At 34.2% G+C, this 21437-nt stretch overlaps 2 protein-coding genes and 1 pseudogene across 3 annotated transcripts in view; all 3 read left to right on the forward strand.

Moving 5' to 3' along the window:
- The first annotated feature begins 562 nt into the window (after positions 1-562).
- Positions 563-6718, forward strand: LOC143636252 (methylcrotonoyl-CoA carboxylase subunit alpha, mitochondrial-like). Its single transcript, XM_077103900.1, has 16 exons — positions 563-899; positions 1697-1818; positions 2216-2363; positions 2452-2589; positions 2731-2826; positions 2904-2963; positions 3139-3231; positions 3338-3449; positions 3795-3899; positions 4236-4372; positions 4589-4823; positions 4905-5062; positions 5826-5942; positions 6034-6276; positions 6349-6444; positions 6587-6718. The coding sequence occupies exons 1-16, from the start codon at positions 576-578 to the stop codon at positions 6593-6595; spliced, it is 2193 nt and encodes a 730-aa protein (XP_076960015.1). The 5' UTR covers positions 563-575; the 3' UTR covers positions 6596-6718.
- Positions 6719-7672: 954 nt separating this feature from the next.
- The window catches only part of LOC143636254 (non-specific lipid transfer protein GPI-anchored 15-like), a 113287-nt gene continuing 99522 nt past the window's right edge, over positions 7673-21437 (forward strand). The window contains exon 1 of the mRNA XM_077103901.1: positions 7673-7693. The gene's annotated coding sequence lies outside the window, so the exon portion shown is untranslated. The remainder of the gene's footprint in view (positions 7694-21437) is intronic.
- LOC143636253 (serine/threonine-protein kinase 52-like) lies at positions 14977-19000 on the forward strand (annotated as a pseudogene). The gene is made up of 6 exons (XR_013154205.1): positions 14977-15789; positions 16479-16600; positions 17074-17279; positions 17372-17546; positions 17862-17996; positions 18632-19000. The product of XR_013154205.1 is annotated as a serine/threonine-protein kinase 52-like (transcript).

Here is a 21437-nt window from a genome sequence, read left to right on the forward strand (position 1 = left end):
AAGAACACAACCATAGTGTTTAATTTCACTTTAGAACTCAAAATCAAAACCCCCCGAATTAAAAAATCTAGGGTTTCATCGAACAAATTAAACAGTCGGATCCGACGGAAGCATGGACTGAACCGTCAGATCCGACTGTCTTTTCCTTCGACGGTTCGTCCGGCTAATCAGTAGGCCAAAACCTTAAAACACCTGGATCCGACTTAACATCACGCAACGTGGCGTGTCGTGATAGACTACAAATATCGTCATATCATGTATTGTTTCGGTTGGATCTGACGAAATAATATGGCTAATTTAGGAATTTTGTTTCATCTTGAAATATAATTGGAAAAGTTATGAAAAATTTTCCTTTTATCTATAACCGTAGTCAATGGGTTAGTCCAATCTATATATCATCATGTATGTATCTAACGTGGCAAATATATCAAGAAAATAATGATTTAAATTTAAATAAAAAGACAAGATGATGGTAATCAATGGCGTGGACTGATAGAATCGCCACGTGAGCGTTATGGTCTCTTGTTACTACAAATCCCAGACGACACTACCGCCACACTTCATTCCGTACAACCATGTCAATGACGTCATTCATTTACCGGAAACTCCGCCGGACCTCCACCAACCGGTTCACCTACACTCAATTCCGATCCTCATCCAGCAGCAATCGGAAGATCGAGAAGCTACTGATTGCCAACAGAGGCGAAATCGCCTGTAGGATTATGCGAACGGCCAAGAGGTTAGGTATACAGACGGTTGCGGTTTACAGTGACGCCGATAGGCACAGTTTGCATGTCAAGTCAGCTGATGAGGCCGTTCGGATCGGTCCGCCACCGGCTCGGTCGAGTTATCTCAACGCTAGTAACATTATTGAAGCTGCTGTTCGTACTGGTGCTCAGGTATGGTCAACTTAGGGCTTCGTTGACTTTGACTTGTTGTTATGTTTGACTTTTGCCTTTTGTTTGATAATTGTAGTGTTAGACCTATTCATTTTTAGTATTTAAGTAGAAATTGGAACAGTTATAATTGTTAATAGTGAGATGATTTAGTTTGCTGCAGTACAGTTTCATAATCAGTGTAGTGTAAGGGCTGTAAACGCAACGAACCAAACCAGATGAGACCTGTTCGTGTTCGTCTTCGTTAGTTGAGCTTACCGAACAAATTTTTTTGTTCATGTCTGGCGCGTTTATTAAACAGACGCACATAAACAAACTTCCTGCCGAACGGTTTGCCGGACGTTCACTGGATGTCCGGTTCGTATACAGCTTCATTTGTCTAAATTTTGAGTACTAGTTTTGTTATACTGATCATACTGCTTGTTAAACACTTGGAGTGTGAATTGAATAATAGAGGCTGATTTTGACTAAATTTTGTGTGTGGACTTTCACATTTCATGTTATGTTGATGTTTGCCTAAATTGCATCTAAATTGGTATTGGAAATGACACTAGCATCTGTGTGAAAACAAATGCTGAGCTATGGTTTCAAGTATTTTACTTACTGTTGAGTGTTGACCCCTTTTGACACAAGGAGACTTGGTGTATATACGTTATGAGCATGATTTTTGCACTTTTAGTTTCATATTGCAGTTCAGTTTCATCATAAATTGATCTCAAGTTTTGTTAGCTTGTTGATTTTTTTGGTTTTTATGCATTCAAGAAAATGGTTCATGAGTGGATATTATTTTTTGATCACAGGCTATACATCCTGGATATGGTTTCTTATCAGAAAATGCAGACTTTGCTCAACTTTGTGAAAATGAAGGATTCACTTTTGTTGGACCCCCTGCATCAGCAATTCGTGAAATGGGTGATAAAAGGTGCATAACTGCATATATCTGTAAATTCTTTTATGTAATTATAATATGGCATTAATCTAGTTCATAAATGATTTCTTAGTGTTCTTAGTTTATAGAAAAGTGTTATTCGGGCTGAGAAGTAAGAGATTTTCAATCTCTTTATGTTGGTATCTGTATTTTTAATAGCCTTAGCAATTTTTCTAACTAACTTGTGGTAATATCTATCATTACATTAAATTAATATTATCAAGAAGGAAATCAGTTTTTGAGCTGAAATACAAACATATTTAGCTTCTTGCATAATTCTTTTGACATACCTATACGTCTTCAATTGCTTCATTTTCTTTACATAATGTTTTCTTAGAATGATTTCTTCTATTCAGCATTTTCTCATTTGATGCTATTATGTTACCATCAGTGCATCAAAGAGAATAATGGGTGCAGCAGGTGTGCCACTTGTGCCTGGATATCATGGTCATGAACAAGATATTGATATCATGAAATCAGAAGCAGATAAGATCGGATACCCTATTCTAATAAAGCCCACCCATGGAGGTGGAGGAAAGGTACTTTTTTTTAACATAAAATAGTAGTTAATTTTGAATCAGATAATATATTTATGTCAATTTGGTGTAAATGTTTGGTGAGTTTCAGGGTATGAGAATCGTAGAAAGTCCAAAAGAGTTTGTTGACTCGTTCTTAGGAGCCCAACGAGAGGCTGCTGCTTCATTTGGTGTGAGCACAATTTTGCTTGAGAAATATATAACCAGACCAAGGCATATAGAAGTCCAAGTAATCTTCTAGTTACAATATATTCAAATTTATTGTTTTTAGTTACAACTTAACTGATTTTACTTTAAAAATTATGACAAGTAGTCATATATATCTAATCAAATAACCATCTAATCTTCATTCTCAACTTCATAATGATAGGTATTCGGGGACAAGCAGGGAAATATTGTATACTTGTATGAGAGAGATTGCAGTGTGCAGAGAAGACACCAAAAGATAATTGAAGAAGCTCCAGCTGTAATTCATACACATATTTAATCTTATTATTTCTTTCTGTAATTCTTCTGGAATTGTGACAAACCTCTGCTTTGCAGCCAGATATTGTTAACGACTTCAGAACACGTTTGGGTCAAGCTGCTGTATCTGCTGCCAAGGTAAGGATCCCTGCAGAGCTTTAATATTTGTATCCGTTTAAGTATCTAAGGAGTAAGTTTAATAATTTAATAGGGTATCTAATTAAATTTGTGTGTTCTCTTGGTTATATTTGTAGAATAGTAAGATATTTTCTGTGCTTTTACTGAAATGACAGTTTGTGTGTGATTATTATAGGCGGTTGGTTATCACAATGCTGGTACAGTTGAGTTTATCGTTGATACTCTGTCTGGGGAATTTTATTTTATGGAGATGAACACACGTCTTCAGGTACATGCTTGTGTCATCACATTAAATTAACAACTAACAAGTGATTAGTGAAGGATATGATATTTGTGTTGCATTTAAATCTAATTTTATTACATTCTTTTCTCAGGTCGAACATCCTGTGACAGAGATGATTGTTGGTCAAGATCTTGTAGAGTGGCAAATTCGTGTTGCTAATGGAGAATCACTTCCCCTTGAACAAACACAGATTCCTTTATCGGGTAAATTGTCGCTTCAAATATATTTTTGTTCCTATATTAATTTGTTAAATATGATTACAGAACTATATTATTACAATAATACCTTTTGTATAAAGCAATGCAGAAGGTTTTATGAGATTGACTACATTTCAAATGACTTTCAAGCTGTTTGACTTGTTTTTCTAGAGTTAGCTTAACCCATTTGATATGTCGATAAAACATAATCCAAATCAATCCCATTTGTATATGAATGATAATGCATGAAATTATATAAAAAGGCTTTTGAATATTCTGCGTTTGTTTTGCCACATTCTTTGTTTGATGTGTTCAATATACATATATTCTTAGTTTGATTGCAATTTGCAGGTCATGCTTTTGAAGCCCGAATATATGCTGAAAATGTGCCAAGAGGATTTCTGCCGGCAACTGGAGTTCTTCAATATTACCATCCTATTTCAGCCTCGCCAAGTGGTATGTTTCTGCTTAAATCATCAATAGTATGTTTTTTGCAACATGTAGTTAATAATTATAAGGGAATGAAATATCTAGTTTATGACGTTAAGTTAAAACATCCTTTTCTGCTGAACATATGATAAGATGAAACAGATATTTCTTTGCACCTTTAAAATAGTAGTTTATAATTTGATTATCTCAAGACATCCATGCTCGTAGGCTTTTTTAAACAACATGGAATTCTTAACTTTCGTTTTGTCCAATAAAACTTCTAAAAGCTTTTAGTTAACTCCATTTATGTCGAATAAACTTCTAGAATGAAATTATTAAACCACTTGATATAATGGATGCCAGTTCGAGTTGAGACCGGAGTTGAAGAAGGGGACGCTGTAAGCATGCATTACGACCCTATGATTGCTAAGCTTGTGGTTTGGGGAGAGAATCGCGCTGCAGCATTAGTTAAATTGAAGGATTCTTTATCCAAGTTCCAGGTATAATTTGTTGCCAGTATCTTACCGTGGTTAACTTAAAAACAATTTATTACTGATTCTTCGATAATACTATCATTTTGCACTATTATTTCCAGAATTTTCATAATTTAGTTAAATTTATAACCTGTAGTAAAAATATTATACTACTAATTTAATATGATTGCATAATCATATTCTTGATTGTATTGTAATTACACATGTACATACTTTTGGCAGGTCGCAGGTTTGCCCACAAATATTGAGTTTCTGTACAAACTAGCTAACCACAAGGCATTTGCAAATGGTGAACTTGAAACCCATTTTATCGATCAATTTAAAGACGACTTATTTGTGAAACCAAAAGATTCTGCATCAGCAGAGGCAGCATATGATGCTGCTAAACACAGTGCAGCCTTAGTAGCTGCATGTATATGTGAAAAGGAGCGCTCACTATTGAAGAAAAGCCCACCTGGTACACCTGAAGACCTTTTCTATTTAAAATTGCTTATTGTTCAAAAAAAATGTTAACTAATCACTAATAAATGTGCTTTAGGTGGGTTGTCTGTGTGGTACACACATCCTCCATTTAGACCCAATCTTTATGCTACACGTTCAGTAGAGCTAGACTGGGAGAATGAGTACCGTGATAATGCCTCAGAACACCTCACTCTTTTCATTGATTTTCTGCCAAACGGGAATTACCTCGTCAAGGTAAACATCATAAGAATGCTAATAAGTTGAGTTAACATCGTATCCTATTTTCATCTATGTTGGAGGTGGTGAAATGGGGTGGGGAGTTTAAACGAGCTGCCGGGCTGTTTGTGGATTACTCGAGCTTGGCTCGTTAACAGCTTGAAACGAGCCGGGCTTAAACAAGCCCAAGTTCGAGCTTAAATTGTAGCTCATTTGCGAATGAGTTCGACCGCAAATGAGCCTATTATTCCTCCCAAATTACTATAACGAAATAATCGAAGGCAAACAAAACCGACGCTTTCGTTATATATTTTTGTAACATCCGAACTTTTGGTTGGTTTCGGTTTATCAAATTGTAAAAACCGATCCGAATATGCGGATTTTAATTTAAATTTTAACATTTAAGTAATTTATAAGAATTTAATAAAATAGTGTAACCCAAATGTTTTAGCCCAAATGTATAACAATCATTTGATTGTTTATTAGTTAACAAAAATATCAGGTCCAAACCGAAACTGAGTTTTAAAAAACTCAAAATCCCAAATTTTGGTTTTTGGCTTGGTTTGAGCCCAAAACCAATCCAAACCGGCCCATGCAGGCATGTACACCTCTATATGATACTTTTTGTATTATATAATAAATATACACATGTATAGTTACATAATATATACTATATTATATAAACTTTGTCCAATATTTTTAATTTTGTTCAAGTAATTAGTGTGTCATCACTATGATATAAACTTTGTCCAATATTCTGCTTTATGCTTATTATTTGCAGACAGGGGAAAACAACTCTAGTCATCTGGAAGCCACGGTAACACACCTGGGAGACCATGATTTCAGAGTTGAGGCTGATGGTATAAGCAAAAATGTGAATCTTGCCAGTTATATAACGGTACGCCAAAGATTTTGAATCTTTTTATAAATAATTTGTGTAAATGATGATTATAGAACTAACCGACGCTCTTTCTTGTTAAAACTTGTAGGATCGGACTGAGCACATTCACATATGGCATGGTTCAAACCATCATCACTTTAAGCAAAAAGTCGGGCCTGATTTGTTGGATAATCTTGAAACGCATGATCACCGAACCCGTGAATCTGCATCTCATCCTCCAGGGACAGTTGCCGCCCCGATGTCTGGTCTGGTGGTTAAGATTCTGGTCAAAGACGGAACGAAAGTTGAAGAAGGTCAACCTTTGTTAGTTATGGAAGCTATGAAAATGGAGGTACGAAATTATACTCACACAAATCATTTATAGTTCATTTTGAATTAGTTACTAATATATGGTTATTAATAGCATGTGATCAAGGCACCGACCTCTGGCATTGTTAGAGGGCTTCAAGTCGCTATTGGCCAACAGGTTTCTGACAACAGTGTTCTCTTCAATGTCAAGGTTAGACACTTCAATGTTATTATGTTCAGAATATCTGTTTCAGCAGTTTTTTCTTTTTCCTGTTTTGAGATTAGAGAAAACTCAGTACCTGTTTTCGCTAAGACAGTTTTGACTAATGAAACAAACCAATATGTTTGGACAGGCTGAATAATATTGAGGTGCAAATATGGCCCAAGTAACCGTAACGTACTATTGGCGGGCGGGAGTTGATACCAAATGGGGTTTATAACCGGCTTCAACTCGTATGTATATTGTAGATTGTAATTTTTATGCATTTCTTCATATGAACTTTTCATTAGTTTATTGATGTACCTTTGAGTTTTATCTCTCTTGCTCACGTGTGGAGGTGAAAAAATCGGTGGCCAACTCATAACGAGTGGAAAATGGTGGTTTTCAGTGAGGGTCAAAATAAGTTGGTTAGACTTTGATAGAACGACTCGAAAGATGATGAAAATGTTTAAACTTTAAATGACCCTTTGTTCGACCGGATTCGGTTTTTACCAAAATATATATAACATTGAGTCGTCCAACGCGATTGAGTTTTTACCAAGATGTGAGTTTGACTCGTCCGACCTGCTTTATGTAAAAGTCCAAATGAAATCATTTTTAAAGAAAGCTGTCAAGTCGTCAACTACTAATCAGGTGTGGTTAGAATCGTAGTTGAATTTTGAAAGCGAAGAATTCCTTAGCCACCCACCCCACTCCTATTTCATGTCATGATGCATGTTTTTGTTTTATATACCACTATTGTTCTAACAAACGCTACAACTGAATATAATAAAGGCAAAAATGCATATCCAAAAACTAGTAGTCATCAAATATGATTATGTTTGGTAAAGGGGTCATGTCAACAAATATGTTGATTTTAGTAAATGTAATTCGTTCATGGACTCATTCATGTTGCTTTAAATTATTAATCTAGTCAATTGGAGTCAACCTACATGATCTAATGGCTAAATTTGGGTTTAGTTTACTCATATTATTAAAAGGTGACAGCCAAATTTGGGTTTACTCAAATTATATAACGGGTAATATTGTAAAACATGGTAACTTGAATTGGGTTTAAGTTGACATGCAAGTGGCAAGATTCAATTTTTTACATTACCGGGAGTTAAAAATGGGTAAGTTAAAAGTTACATAATATTGTAACAAAAAAAAAAAATGATTTAGCTATCAAAATCGTTTATGTGGTTTAATCACTTTTGCCACATCCATCCAGAAAATTCTTTTTAGCATTTCCGTCATGATGGTTTTATTTTCGTGCCGTTTCAGTCTGATTCACAGATTTTGTTAATTATTTCTGTTAACGTAAAAGTACTACAATTACCCTTGATAAAAAATAAAACTATTATAACTTCATATAGAGCAAAGTTACCAAATCGTCCACGTGGTTTAGTCACTTTTGCCACTTATGTCCAGAAAGTTTTTCTTCTTTTTCTTTTTCTTTTTTGTTAGCATTTCTTGTTGGCCCAGACGGATCAAACAATCAAATCAAACAAACTTATCAACCAAACAAACACGCGATACTGGGGTGACAACCCTCGACTCTTTTCATATATCAAACGAACATAACAAACGAACATCACGAACTTATCAAACGTACATGGAGATGAGACTCCTTACTCTCTCTTAACTCTCTCTCAACTTCTCTTGACTCTCACCCAAAACAACTAATAATCTAGACCTTATTTATAGACCTACTAAACTTCTTATCCAAGACAAACCTAACTTCCTATCCAAGGCAAACCTTTCCTAAACCTATTATAATTCAAATACCTAAATTAAAACATATCAAATAAAACCCTTAACTATATTACTAATTCAAGATTAATCCTTCATTTCTGTCATATCATTCATGGTTTCATATTTGTGGGGAATTTAGGAATTTGGTTAGGGTTTAATGAGGAGGAAGAGGCGATGATGGTTAGGTTTTTGGAGGATAATGATAAGGTTGCTCAGGGCAGTGGTGTTTGGTTAGAGATGCTCTAGCGGTTAGGTTTCGTATGGGGAGAGAGCTAAATTGGTAAAGAATCTAACTCCGAAAAAAGTTGTTTGAAATATGGTGAAAAAAAGAGAGTAATTTGTATTTATTTGTGGATGCATGAGGTGAAGTTTATACTTGTGCTAATTCACCAATGTTTGTCATATGATGTAGGTGTCGATGGTGCTTGTGTGTGTGACGTGTGTATATGATAGAGGTATAAAGTATAAACATTCAGTGAGGTATAAAAAATTATAACACTTAAATGACATAAATATCCCTTAGTTAACAGAGTATAACTAACCTTGTTAGCGGTGGACTTGAAATAACATTAACATGAAAATGAAATATATTGTGAATGCTTTAAATAAATCATTAAATTGGAAATTTTATGTCTTATTTTTTTAAATAAATTTTACGTTTTTTTTAACTAAAGTTTTTTTTTTCATTTATTTTACCTCATGTCTCAAATGAAATTAAAATCCATAATTGTTTGGTTGTAATACATACACCTTTACGACTCAGGGCCGCTCAACGTATGCAGAGGCCTAAAACTAACTAAATCTTTGAGGCCTTTTTTTTATTGTTTTTATGCATTTATCACTATAGAGTATATACGAAGTATGAATATAAATGATATGCACTGATAATGGATATGAGACATTTATCCATATCTTGTGGCCAATTAATAAGTTACTAATTTTAAAAAACCTCTATTTTCAAAAACTCATAATACATAACCCCTATTTTAAATGAAGGCCTTATAAAACTGAAGGACTAAAGCCTTGACCTGATTTAACTTACCACGAAACAATCCTGTTACCTCTTAACCAAAGTAGTGGTTGTAGAAATTTTATGTGTATCAAGGAAACACGGCTACAAGAACAATTTAATAAAACATTTAGTGACGTGATGTTTGATTTAACAATAAGATAGAATAAAAATAAAAATAGCATGATAATAATTGATGGGGGAGTTGAAGAATAATAATAAAAAAGCAATTGACATTTTGGAATGGTGGGTATTGACGTACACACAGTGTACAACTTTTTGGATTGTCGTATAGTGCAGATCCATATGTCGTCGCCGACCAATGCCGTCCCCTTTGTACTTTTCATTACTCATTTATTCAAATCAAAAAATATCTATCATTTAGTCATAGAAATTAATAATATTCTTGAATTGTATTTAATACATTTATTTATGATTGAAGTATATATCATGATATTTTTAAAGGAGAAAAATATCAAATGAGGAAATTATTCCTAAGCTTTTATAATGTAAAAGCAACAATAATACCACTAGAGAGTGTTCGATATTCACTACTCGAATTAAAGAACAAAAGGTGATCCTTGAGCGATACGTATATAGAACAACCCGTGCTGATAACGTATTAAATATGAGATTAAATAGAGAGAATGTTGTAGAGTCTTATTGATGAAGATGATAAATCTAGTATAACAACAATCGTACTTAGTAAATCTCACAAACAACAAAAGCTATTGGTAGGATCTGTGGAGTTTATGATTTAGACAGACTTTACCTCTATCCATGGTGATAGAGGGACTGTTTCATAGACCCTGGCTCCAAAGCATGCAGCATAAAAACACAAATGACATTATAGAATACAAATAGACATGCAAACAAAAGAACAAACACAAGTAAAATCCACCTAAACATATAGTGATAAAGTGGCATAGTCATATATACAAGCATATATGACATCATAGAATTCAGAAGACATACAAACAAAAGAACACAAGAAAAATCTGCCTAATATGTAGAAGAGTCTAAGTAAATACGCTAAAGCTAAGATGCAAAAATGACATTGTCTAAAAGTTCTTAACATTAATCTTACATCTCCATAAACTCCTATCATGGACAATTTTTTCATAGAGGTGTAACTCTATAGCAAATCTTGCATAATCCGTTCCTCCTAAGTCAATTTGGGTCTTCCTTTACTCCTCCTTTCTTCTACGTCAAGGGTTTACACTAATCTAATCGATGTTGTTACCTATCTCATTTTCACATGTCTAAATCATCTCAATTTCTCATGCTTTATTTTTTCACATATACTAACCACTCGTAGTCGTTCCCTAAAAATAAGAAACTGCCAAACAATTATAATTCATTATATCTGGTTTATAACACTAACATATATTTATTTTTTTACGACAAATGTCTTAAAGTAATTTTGGTATATTAGTGTTCTATGCATGTAAAAGAAAACGAAAATCACTCATGTTATTTTTACTAGCATTAAAGTTCAAACATTTTCCGGAATACACTTATTTTGAAAAGTATTTAAAACATATCGTTATCTTATAAAGTAGTCAAATTTTGATGAACTTTTAACTTTTTTTTCACAAAAAGTTATATGATCTTATTTTGACTAATTTAATGTTGCCATATCATAACTGTAAAATAATATATTTACAATTACAAGTACATGCATTTTCGAGAAATAACGTACGGAAAAATAAATTCATTTTAGAGTAATTTATAAAGTTTGATAAAGCAAAATCGGGTTAAAGTAACTTTTTTCATTTTATGTTGATTGTAGAGTGACTTTTTTCATGAAAAAAGTTATAAAATCCAGTTGGTTTTTGTGATACCAGCCTTTTTAAGCTTCAATTTTATTTTCTTTTTAACACTTTCTTCTTTATTTATTAATCAAGAGATCAGTATAATAAAATACATTAAAGATACTTGCATGATCATTTTATCCACAGGTTACCTAAAAAAATATTAAACATTTGAATGGGTTCATATATATTTTCCTTATTTAAATACAACATATTTGTGTGTATTAATTGTTACTATAATGTATTTTCTAAACTTATGTATGCTAAATGTAAATCTTTTGTATAACTGTATCATGTTTACTTGAAATATTTTATTTATAGTAACTAAACCGACCATATATATAGTTACTTGAAATATCATTATATGTCTTTTAGGGTGTATTTAAAACCAGTTAACCAGTTTTAATAAAAAGAAAAAAAATTGTTTTTAGTACTTAGTTAAACATGATGATTATCTTATTGTTGACTGTTTTATTAACCGTGTAAACGGAATGTATGACTAATAAGTTTGAATTTACCTACCTTTTCTACTCATTTAGTCATTTTGAATTTTGATACATTTTATCATTATCTATTAAACTCAGAGAAAGGATTAAATAACAAATTTGGTTTTCCTAAGAAGGCTAGGAGTGAGCGTATTTTAGTCTAATACTTTAATATTGGAACCCACTTAATTTAATTTCAAAAACTCACTTAATTAAAACTCACTTAAATTTTCACTCATCTCCTACAATTACCACCGCCCGCCGCCACCACCTTGCCGGAAAAGTCTTAGGAAATTTCGCCGAAAAATAAAACACTATGAAAAACACAATGAAAAAGACACAATGTAAAAAACACAATGGAATAAACACTATGAAAATAAAAACACAATGACAAAAACACAATGAAAACACAATTAAATAACACAATGTAAAAAACACAATGCAAAAAAAACTATGAAAAAATAAAACACACTTGTATAATACAATTTTGTAAAACACAATTATGATAAAACACACCTTGTAAAAACCCACGTTTTTTTTATTTTCATAAAGCAATATGACACTCATATAAAAGATAAAAAAACACTCGTTTTTATAGTGAAATTGTTTTGAAAAAAAATGTCGTATAAAAAAGTTATGGACGTTTTAAAACGATTGGGGAATTTGACATGTGCCTTGCATGTGGAGAGAGAAAGTCAACAAATGTGTTATCCCTATTATGCCCTTACCCTTGTTTTACATTTGATGATATCTTTAATCTAATCTCAACCATTCAATTCTCAAATGAATGGACAAGATTATTTCTTATTCTTCATAGAAAAACTAATCTTCTTATTATAACTCAATCTTTAAACTCCTACAAAATTTTAAAAAGAAATATATATGTTTTTTTTTCTAAAAGGCCGAATAAATTAAAAAAGAGTAGCTGATTGCATATCGTAATAGGCCCAAAGAAGAGTACAACCAAAAGAAACTGGAATTACAAAGAAAAATTCACAAAATCAAACAATAAGCTTTCCAATCTAAATCGACTTTTCGTCATACTTTCTTCAATTATAAGAACGAGGTAACCTTGGCGTCATTCACCGAAAACGGAATACCTTTAAAAATCTTGTCATTTTAAGTCTTCTAAATCAACCATAATGTTATGGAGAGAGCTTGGATTGTTTGACAAATATATAACTCATCTATTCAACTCTTCATTAATTTATTTAATAATTACAAATTAAGTAATATTGACTTTTTCAAGAACCCGTGAAGAAGTATTTACATTTTTAATTAATATATTTTCCATTATTTGTGATAAGGCTGAGGGGTGCTGAGCGCGAGAAAGGGCGCAAGTGGCGAGGCGGTCGCGCCCCGGGGCGCGAGCACCACACCACCGAGGCGCGAGAGGGGCGCGAGCGCGGAAAAAGAGGCAGGCGCGGGTGGGCTAGCGGCTGAGAATGGCGTGAAGGTTTCTTGGTTTGCGTGAATATAGCCGTTTGGGCTCGTTTTTTATTAAAAAAAAATTTTTTTTCCATACAAATTTCTCTATATATTCACCTATATCCAACACAAACCCACAACAATATAACATACAATCTTTTCTCTCTATTAACCTATATCAAACCCAAACCAACACCAATATCACATACCAATATCACATACCACACCCAAAACCCAAAATCACCCCATCTTTCAAACCTTTTTTTAAAAACATGGCTGGAAATTGGTACCCAAACCTAGAATCAGATTACAGTTACGACGATTTATGGTCGGCACCGGACCAACCGATGTTTTATTCGGGGTCGCAACAACCATCCGGCTTTCAACCATCCAACATACAACCGTCTCCTAACTTTGTAGTTCCGGAGACACAAGAACCAGAAGGTGAAGCTGCGGGACAAAGAAGACGCGTCCACCGGAAAAAACAAATTGCAACGGACGGGTCGGGTTCGGCTTCGACCGGAAGGACGAAACGGAAAATCACTCCGTGGTCATCGGATGAGAAGGAAGCCCTGTGTCGGGCTTGGATAGTCACTTCTGAGGATCGGCGTTGCGGTAATTGTTTTAACGTTTTTAAAAATGATTTTTAATAAAAAAGTTAAATGACATACAAATTTATTTATGCATTTTGCAGCGGACTACCAAAAGAGCAAGGTCTTTTGGACAAAGGTTAGGGAGACGTTCTATTCGCTCGTTGGGAGTACAGAGCGGAACGCCGATATGATTTCGGGTCGGTGGACCGAAATCAGAAAATTTGTCGGCTTGTTTACTAATCTGTTCAACAGGAACGCCGGTCGTATGAGAGCAAGTGGCAGTGACGATTTGGCAGTTTATAATTTCACTGTCGAAGAGTGGAGGCAGGAGTGCCTGCGGAGGTATGGGACGGTGAAGACGTGGGACGATGTAAAGGTGTGGGAGAGGTTGAGAAGGTGTTCTAAGTGGGTTGAGCTGGTGACGCCGGACGTTGATGCGGAAGTAGGGCCGAAACGGACTAAAACTAGTTCGTCTGGAGCGTACAGCACTTCCGCCGGGTCGGATTGCCGGGTTGGATTCGACCTAAACGTTGCGGGGGAGGAAACGTCTTCACCGCCGAGGAGGCGGCCATTGGGAAGGGACGCCAGGGGCAAAAAACCGGCTGAGGGGGAAGCCGTAAACATCAACGATCTTGTTGAATCCCTCAATAAATTCAACAAAACCATGGAGGTGGTCTCTAATGACAAAAAGGAAAAAAAAAAGAATGAGAGATTTGGAATTCCTTACAAGAGACTTCAGTAACCTAAATCCGGTCGACCAAATGCTGATGGAAAAACAAAAGGAACGTATCCGGAAGAGGTTGATCGAAGAAGACCAAGCCGAAGAATAAGAATAATGTTTTTTTTTAGTACTTTAATTTTTTTTTAGATATTAATGTGTTTTTTTAATTAATGTGTGTTTTTTTAAATAATTTATGAGTTTTTTTAATAATACGTTTTTTAAATACATTTATAAAACAATAAAAAAAAAAACCGCTCGCGCCCCCTCTCGCGCCCCTCCACACCATGCCCCGGGGCGCGAGCACCACTACCAACACCCATCTTATCAAGTTTCTCTCTCTGCCACACGTCACAATATTATTGGCTGGCGCCCCCACTCACGCCCCCTCTCGCGCCCCCCACACCCCTCAGCCTAACTTCCCAGTTGTTCAAAAGGCGAATTTCCTGTCAATTCTGGAACTAAAAAAGTTGAAAGTCATATATTATTATAAAATTCATTTAATGCATTTTTTCAGCGCTTTATCAATATTAATATTTTCATTATCATTTTTATCATTATAATAAATTATTATAATACTGGTCAAAATTTAAAAATAAAAATACTATTATCATAATCATCATTATTATGATTTTTAAAATTAACAAAAATAAAAAAATACTATTATTATAATTATTATTTATATTTTTTTTAGGTGAGAACACAATAACTATATTAGAAGCCACCAGCCATTATATTTTGGTCTCCCCTTTATTTGCTGATTCTTCTTCCCACCACAAAATTCTCTTCTTTTCCACCACCAAAATCAATTATATTTTTAAGTTTCAATTTATATTTGCTTTAAATTCTGCTTCAAATCACTAGAATCATTTTCCATCTGGCTTTGCTTTCATTTCTTTTCTAGTTCCAGTTTTTCTTGAAATTCTGGGGTTTATTTATTAGGGTTTTATCTGTCTTTATTTTGCTTTGATTGTGTTTATATTTACCAGTTTTCAATAAATCTTGAAACTTTTATATTAATCCCATCTGGGTTTTAGTTTATAATTCTTGTTCTTCAGTTTTCTTGATTATTTTGCAAGTTTTGTTCTGGGGTTGATTAATTTTCAAGAAATCTTGAAATCCATGCCGTAAAAGATTCAATTTTTATTATTGGGGTTTAGTTTACTCTTTTGTTTTTATTAATAAAACCATGGATTTGAAGAAATTTAGAGAGGAAATTGATGGTGAAGATATTATCAAGAAATCAGAATCAAGAAGCCTTGGTTCTTCCCCAAAGAGTTCAAGTGGTCAACTGAGTGGATTGGGGTCAAAGTCAAAGGATTTGGGTAATAAGATTCATTTTTGAGGGCAGATAAGATTGATTTCAAGAGCTGGGATGTTCAGTTGGATAAACATTTGAGTAGGGTTTGGTCAAGAGATAGAGATAAAGATAATAATAATGCTAAAAAAGAAGAGTGGGAAATTGATTTAGCAAAATTGGATTTTAGGAATGTTATTGCTCATGGGACTTATGGTACTGTTTATAGAGGTGTTTATGATGGTCAAGATGTTGCAGGTAAACATTTTTTTTGTTTTTTAAATTTGTTTTCTTAATTATTTTGAATTAATAGTTGTTTAGTATTATAAAGTTTAAATTTTTGTTTTACTATTAGTATTTATTTATTTTTATATGTGTTTTTAAGTTTTTATTTGATTGGTAGACTTGTTATATTGAGATGATTGTGATATTGTTGTTCAATTCATTATGTGATTTCTATGTGGCTTTTTGATATGAATTCGGTACAAGTTATGATCTGTAAATATTTGGTCAAGGGTCATAAATTCATAATTGTTGCAAATATGGTATAGGTAATATCACAAGTAATATTCGGTAGTTTTCGACAATTAAAGTTGTGTATTTTAGAATTTTTTCATGTTATCTTCGAGTATTTGTTCATGCAGTTACATAACCGTCTTATATGTGTATAACAATATGGTTCTCGCATACTTAAAATTGGTTTGTATTTAACGATACACATAGGGTCGTTCAATACATAACTAGTTATAGAACTTGGAGAGCCGCAAAAACATGTATATAGTAGGGATAATTTGGTAATTTTAATGTGGCCCTAATACAATCAAAATCAACTTTATCAAACGCTAATACATTTCCCCCCTGATGTGGGAATATATGCTGATTTAAAAATTCAATTTAAGTATTATGACATGTATTGCTTTCAACTTAAACATTTTAATATCTTGCAGTGAAGGTATTGGATTGGGGAGAAGACGGTCTTGCTACTGCTGCTGAGACTGCAAATCTTCGTACCTCTTTTCGACAAGAGGTTGCTGTTTGGCATAAACTTGATCATCCAAATGTCACCAAGGTCAGTACCTTATTAAACTAATAACTACTCCAATCACATTACTTACTAAAATTGTGTAGCATTTATTTTCATTTTACAACGTTCCTACTTCGTAGCTATTTTTGTCAAATTTTAAAATTAACAAGGAGTTACGTAACTCCATCTTTTAACGAACTCTAAATCAGTAAGCCTGCCAACCACCACTTTTTACTCCATTTTTTATAACTTTATAAATATACAATGTATGCAATAAGATTTATAATAACTTTATCCTCAAAATAATAATATATATTTTGTAAAACTATTTGGGAGGTTTTAAGCATTTTAAAACGCTTTACCTTCGACAGTTTAAAAAAAATCATTTTTGACTTGTTGGAGATGCAACTCATATTCGACCCATTTAAAGAAAACGGGTTGAAATTGTCATATTTAATCTTTTAAGGTTTTATAAGCATGTTATCTTCACTCTTATTTCCTTTTATGACATATTGTAGTTTGTTGGAGCTTCAATGGGAACCTCGGATCTTAAAATCCCATCAAACGACTCGGGTTCAGGTCATAACTCTCTACCCTCAAGGGCTTGTTGTGTTGTAGTCGAGTATCTGCCAGGTGGGACCCTCAAGAAATACTTGATCAGGAATAGTAGAAAGAAACTGTCTTTCAAGATTGTTGTTCAACTTGCTCTAGATCTCTCTAGAGGGTGCTCAAATTATTACTTTTTTAAAAGGTAGCTTGTTATGCATTTGTTAGTGATAATTGTTAATGGGTTTTTTCTTCTTTTTATTTTTGCAGTTTAAGCTACCTTCACTCTAAAAAGATTGTTCACCGTGATGTTAAAACCGAAAATATGCTCTTGGATTTGAATAGAACTCTAAAGATTGCTGATTTTGGAGTTGCTCGTGTTGAAGCTCAAAACCCTAGAGACATGACTGGTGAAACGGGTACTCTTGGTTACATGGCACCCGAGGTATGTAGACCGTGTTCACATGTATTTCAAGATATAAATTTGGATATAGTTTTGTTCGTTTTTTAACCAAACTATAAGGGTAGTGGTATGAACCGAGCTGTGCGGAGCTTGAGTCGGTTCGTTTAAATTTAAGAGGGATTTGTTTCAAGCTTTTTGTTTAAACCTTTGGCTCGAATAGCATTTCAGATAATATTATTACATATATTTTTGTCAATTAATTTTTTTTTTTTATGCATTTATAGTTTTAACATATAGGGTAAATTATAAGTAAAAATGTTCTTGAAGTTCATATGTTAAATGAGTTGAATCTTGTAGGTTCTTGATGGAAAGCCTTACAACCGAAAGTGTGACGTCTATAGTTTTGGCATATGCTTATGGGAAGTATACTGTTGTGACATGCCTTATGCTGATCTAAGTTTCGCTGAAGTATCTTCAGCCGTTGTTCGCCAGGTTCGTTGATATTAATGTTTATAATCTCAATGTTCAAATAACTTTGACTCATTTGTTGAGCATAATATTAGATTATCAACCCTTTTTGTCTATTAAATACATTTTAAATATTTTACATAGTTATGATTTTGAAAAAAAAATATCTTTACCATAATAATCTAATTATCTAAATCTTTACATAAAACAGTTTAAAGAGGTTGTGTGCAATAAAAGTAGGTGTAAATGAGTTGAGCCGAGCTATTACTTATTAATTAAGTTATATACATCTTAGTTATTTTTTAGAAATATGTTATTTTAATTGTTTATATATGACATAGTATATATTATTTAGTTACATTGTACAAAAAATATATACAATAATAAATAGTATGTAAATGTATTTTTAATAAGTTAAATAACTTTGTATAGATAATAGGCTCGTTTAGGCTTGCTAGCCAGCTCAATAAGCGAAGCTAGGGCTTGTTATTATTTAGATCAGGCTCGTGTAAGCTCGACATGCTTCAAGCTTTTAGCGAGTGGATCTTGAGTTAGTTCATGATCGACCTGTATGTCAAAAAAAGGAATGATTTTTTTGACCTGTTTGCTATCTCGATGTAATCGTTGCTGATAATAACTTTTATCTTCTTCTGTTACAGAATTTACGCCCCGACATCCCCAAATGCTGTCCGAGTGCATTCGCAAACATTTTGAGAAAATGTTGGGATGCAAATCCCGACAAGAGACCCGAGATGGATGAGGTGGTGAGATTGTTGGAGGCGATAGATACAAGTAAAGGTGGTGGGATGATACCCGAAGACCAAGCCACGGGCTGTTTTTGTTTCGCCACGAAATGTGGCCCGTGATCGTTTTTCCGTGTAAAGAATGTCAAACATTTTGGTTTTTTCCCAATACTGCGCATAAGTTTACAAGTTTGTAAACCATTGGTAGTCTCTTCACAAAATTTGGTCAACTTTCATTCAAAGGTTTGCTATGCAAATTTTATGCAGTGACTGCTTATATGTTTTTTGTTGTGTTATATATAGTTTATATAATATGAGTGAATAAAGGAGTTCGAGTTTATATAGTATGTTTTTTGTTGGTTTTTTTCCTCACCATCCGCCTCCGCCGCTGTCACACTCACGGGTTGTTTTACGTGTTGGATACATTTTGCGAGGAAGAAGTTTGGTTTCTACGAAAAGACATGTTTTCGTATGACACCCAATAGTTGTTTTTGTTCTATTTTGTTTTGCCTCGAGACTCCTGGTGGGCAATCCAAAGTTCAGTCTGGATTGGTTCGTATACATGCTTACATTTTCACAATTATTATACATACATAATTTTTTTTTTGAACGACCAACTAAGTAACACCGGGTACTTCGTACGCGGCCCCCATTGGCTAAAGGTAGCCCGATCCGGCCACTAGTCCGGACAGACGGAGCCCCTAGCGGTCCACCTATTGAGGGATTCATTAGATAAAACCCGACCCACACGCCCGTCAAATGGCACGACAACGAGAAGCCAGTAAAACCGGGTGAGATCAGGGTCATCCCTCATATCTCCCATATAAATTGGTGATAGTGAGGTTTGAACCCCCTACCTCTCACTAGTAAAGTGAGTGCTCTACCATTGAGCCACAACCAATTTATACATACATACTAAACCACATGATTTCAAAGAAATTATATAATACAGTCAGTTACCTTAGCTAATTGACCCGAGTTAATTATCGTGTTACAAATTTCTTGAAAATCTAAATGGTAGCTTTAGCTAACATTTGAAGCGGATTATAGACAAAATAATAGGACATCTGAATACAATTTTTATAGATACTAAGCACGGTCATCGCCGAGGTATTGGATCCGTGACTTTGGTCAGTCACCACCATGGCTAAGCCCAAGATTCGCCACTGCCTCCAAGTATAAGTTACAACTGTCACCACATTTCGCATTCCTACTTAGAACACTCCCCAAACATTACAAATGACACTATAGGGGAAAATGCTTGGATCCTCCACTGTGTGAATGTAAATATTTTTGTTTAAGGCTTTCTTGTGTTGATTGATCAACGATGAATAAAAAATGAAGCGAATATGAGCGTAGTCTATTTTTAATATGGTTTCTATATTTCCGATAGGCATTGAAATGATCATGAAAAAGCGATGTATTATTGCAGTAGCTCCATGCCTTAACATCTTGTACTCGATCAAGAAAATACCGATTTTTAAGCATAAAGTACAACGCAGCCATTGAACAATTTCATGGAAGTAAAACAAAAACATCAAATAAAACCAACCCACACAATATCGAATTTGGAAATTTATCCTCTCGAATTGGTCTCTATCACCAAAATAACAGTTACACATGTTACCCGTAGATTTATTGAAAAATACTACTCAAGTAATGGGTATGAATGCACTCATACACAGCCACACAGGCAATAGGCTTGCCAAAGGGATGCTTACCTAAACCAGGTGCATGCGTGAAAGAACTTACGAAAAATTCCCAAAATATGTATTTTCATAAACAAGTTTCTAATTTTAGGTACCATTTACAAAAACTTCAAAGAGATATGTATTTTAAACTAATTGTGACGGGTAGCATATGCTAACGAACGAGTAGTTTACATAAGCAATAAAAACATGTCAAGCGGCAATAAACTAGCCGCGATGAACACGTTCAATAATCATTTAGTCGCCACGAATAAAAATGTTGCATGCCTCAAAATCAACGTCCACAACTACTGCATAAATCCTTTAATCGTGACGAGTAGATCTTACGACTTTCAGACATACGAGTAGTTTACCAAACAAATCATGGCGAGGTGTTTTGTTTACCAAATACATCAATCCGGTTAGTTTTACAAATGGCTATTTGGAACGATCGGTTTGCAAGCTCAATTAGTCAATACGAATAGATCTTCCGATATACATTTCATTTTCAATCTCTCACACCTAAACCATGAGTCGTGTAGTCTGGATCGCTATCAAGAGGGTTCGCCGTGTTATGACGAGGACCTCGGCCGCCCGTTAGCCTCCACCATCATCTCCTTCCTCGTTCATCGGACACCTACCTCCACCATCTCGTTCATTGGAAGATTGTTGCGTTCAGCTTTCAACTTCCATAACAAAAATGTCCAACAAAATTGCAAACTTTATTCAAGATCAAACTAAATCTGATTGAAAATATAACACAAGATTCATTTGAAGTTGTGTTGCTATCAAATCAATACGGATTTTAAAGATTTTGTGAATTCTTCTAGCTTTTTAAGGCCTTCTTCAGGAGATCCCGCATCACCTAATATTTTGACCACAGCACTGCCCACAATCACCCCATCAGCTCCCCATCCCGCCACCTGCATGCAATAACCAACAATTAAACCCAAAAATATACCATCGCGTTGCTGACGTGGCACCACATCTTTTTATATGTTATAGGATTGATAAATTTAATAGTGCATAGCTAT

This window comes from Bidens hawaiensis, unplaced genomic scaffold (assembly GCF_021521415.1).
Source record: "Bidens hawaiensis isolate Kalapana, Puna unplaced genomic scaffold, B.hawaiensis_p1.1 tig00007840_1, whole genome shotgun sequence".
In the NCBI taxonomy this organism is placed as follows: domain Eukaryota; kingdom Viridiplantae; phylum Streptophyta; class Magnoliopsida; order Asterales; family Asteraceae; genus Bidens; species Bidens hawaiensis.

Bases quoted from the DNA above. Each gene is read 5' to 3' on its own strand.
- LOC143636252 (XM_077103900.1), top strand. From the start codon at position 576: ATGTCAATGACGTCATTCATTTACCGGAAACTCCGCCGGACCTCCACC. The intron at 2,364-2,451 runs GTACTTTTTTTT...GGTGAGTTTCAG, and splicing joins CCCATGGAGGTGGAGGAAAG to GGTATGAGAATCGTAGAAAG. The intron at 3,900-4,235 runs GTATGTTTCTGC...AATGGATGCCAG, and splicing joins TATTTCAGCCTCGCCAAGTG to TTCGAGTTGAGACCGGAGTT.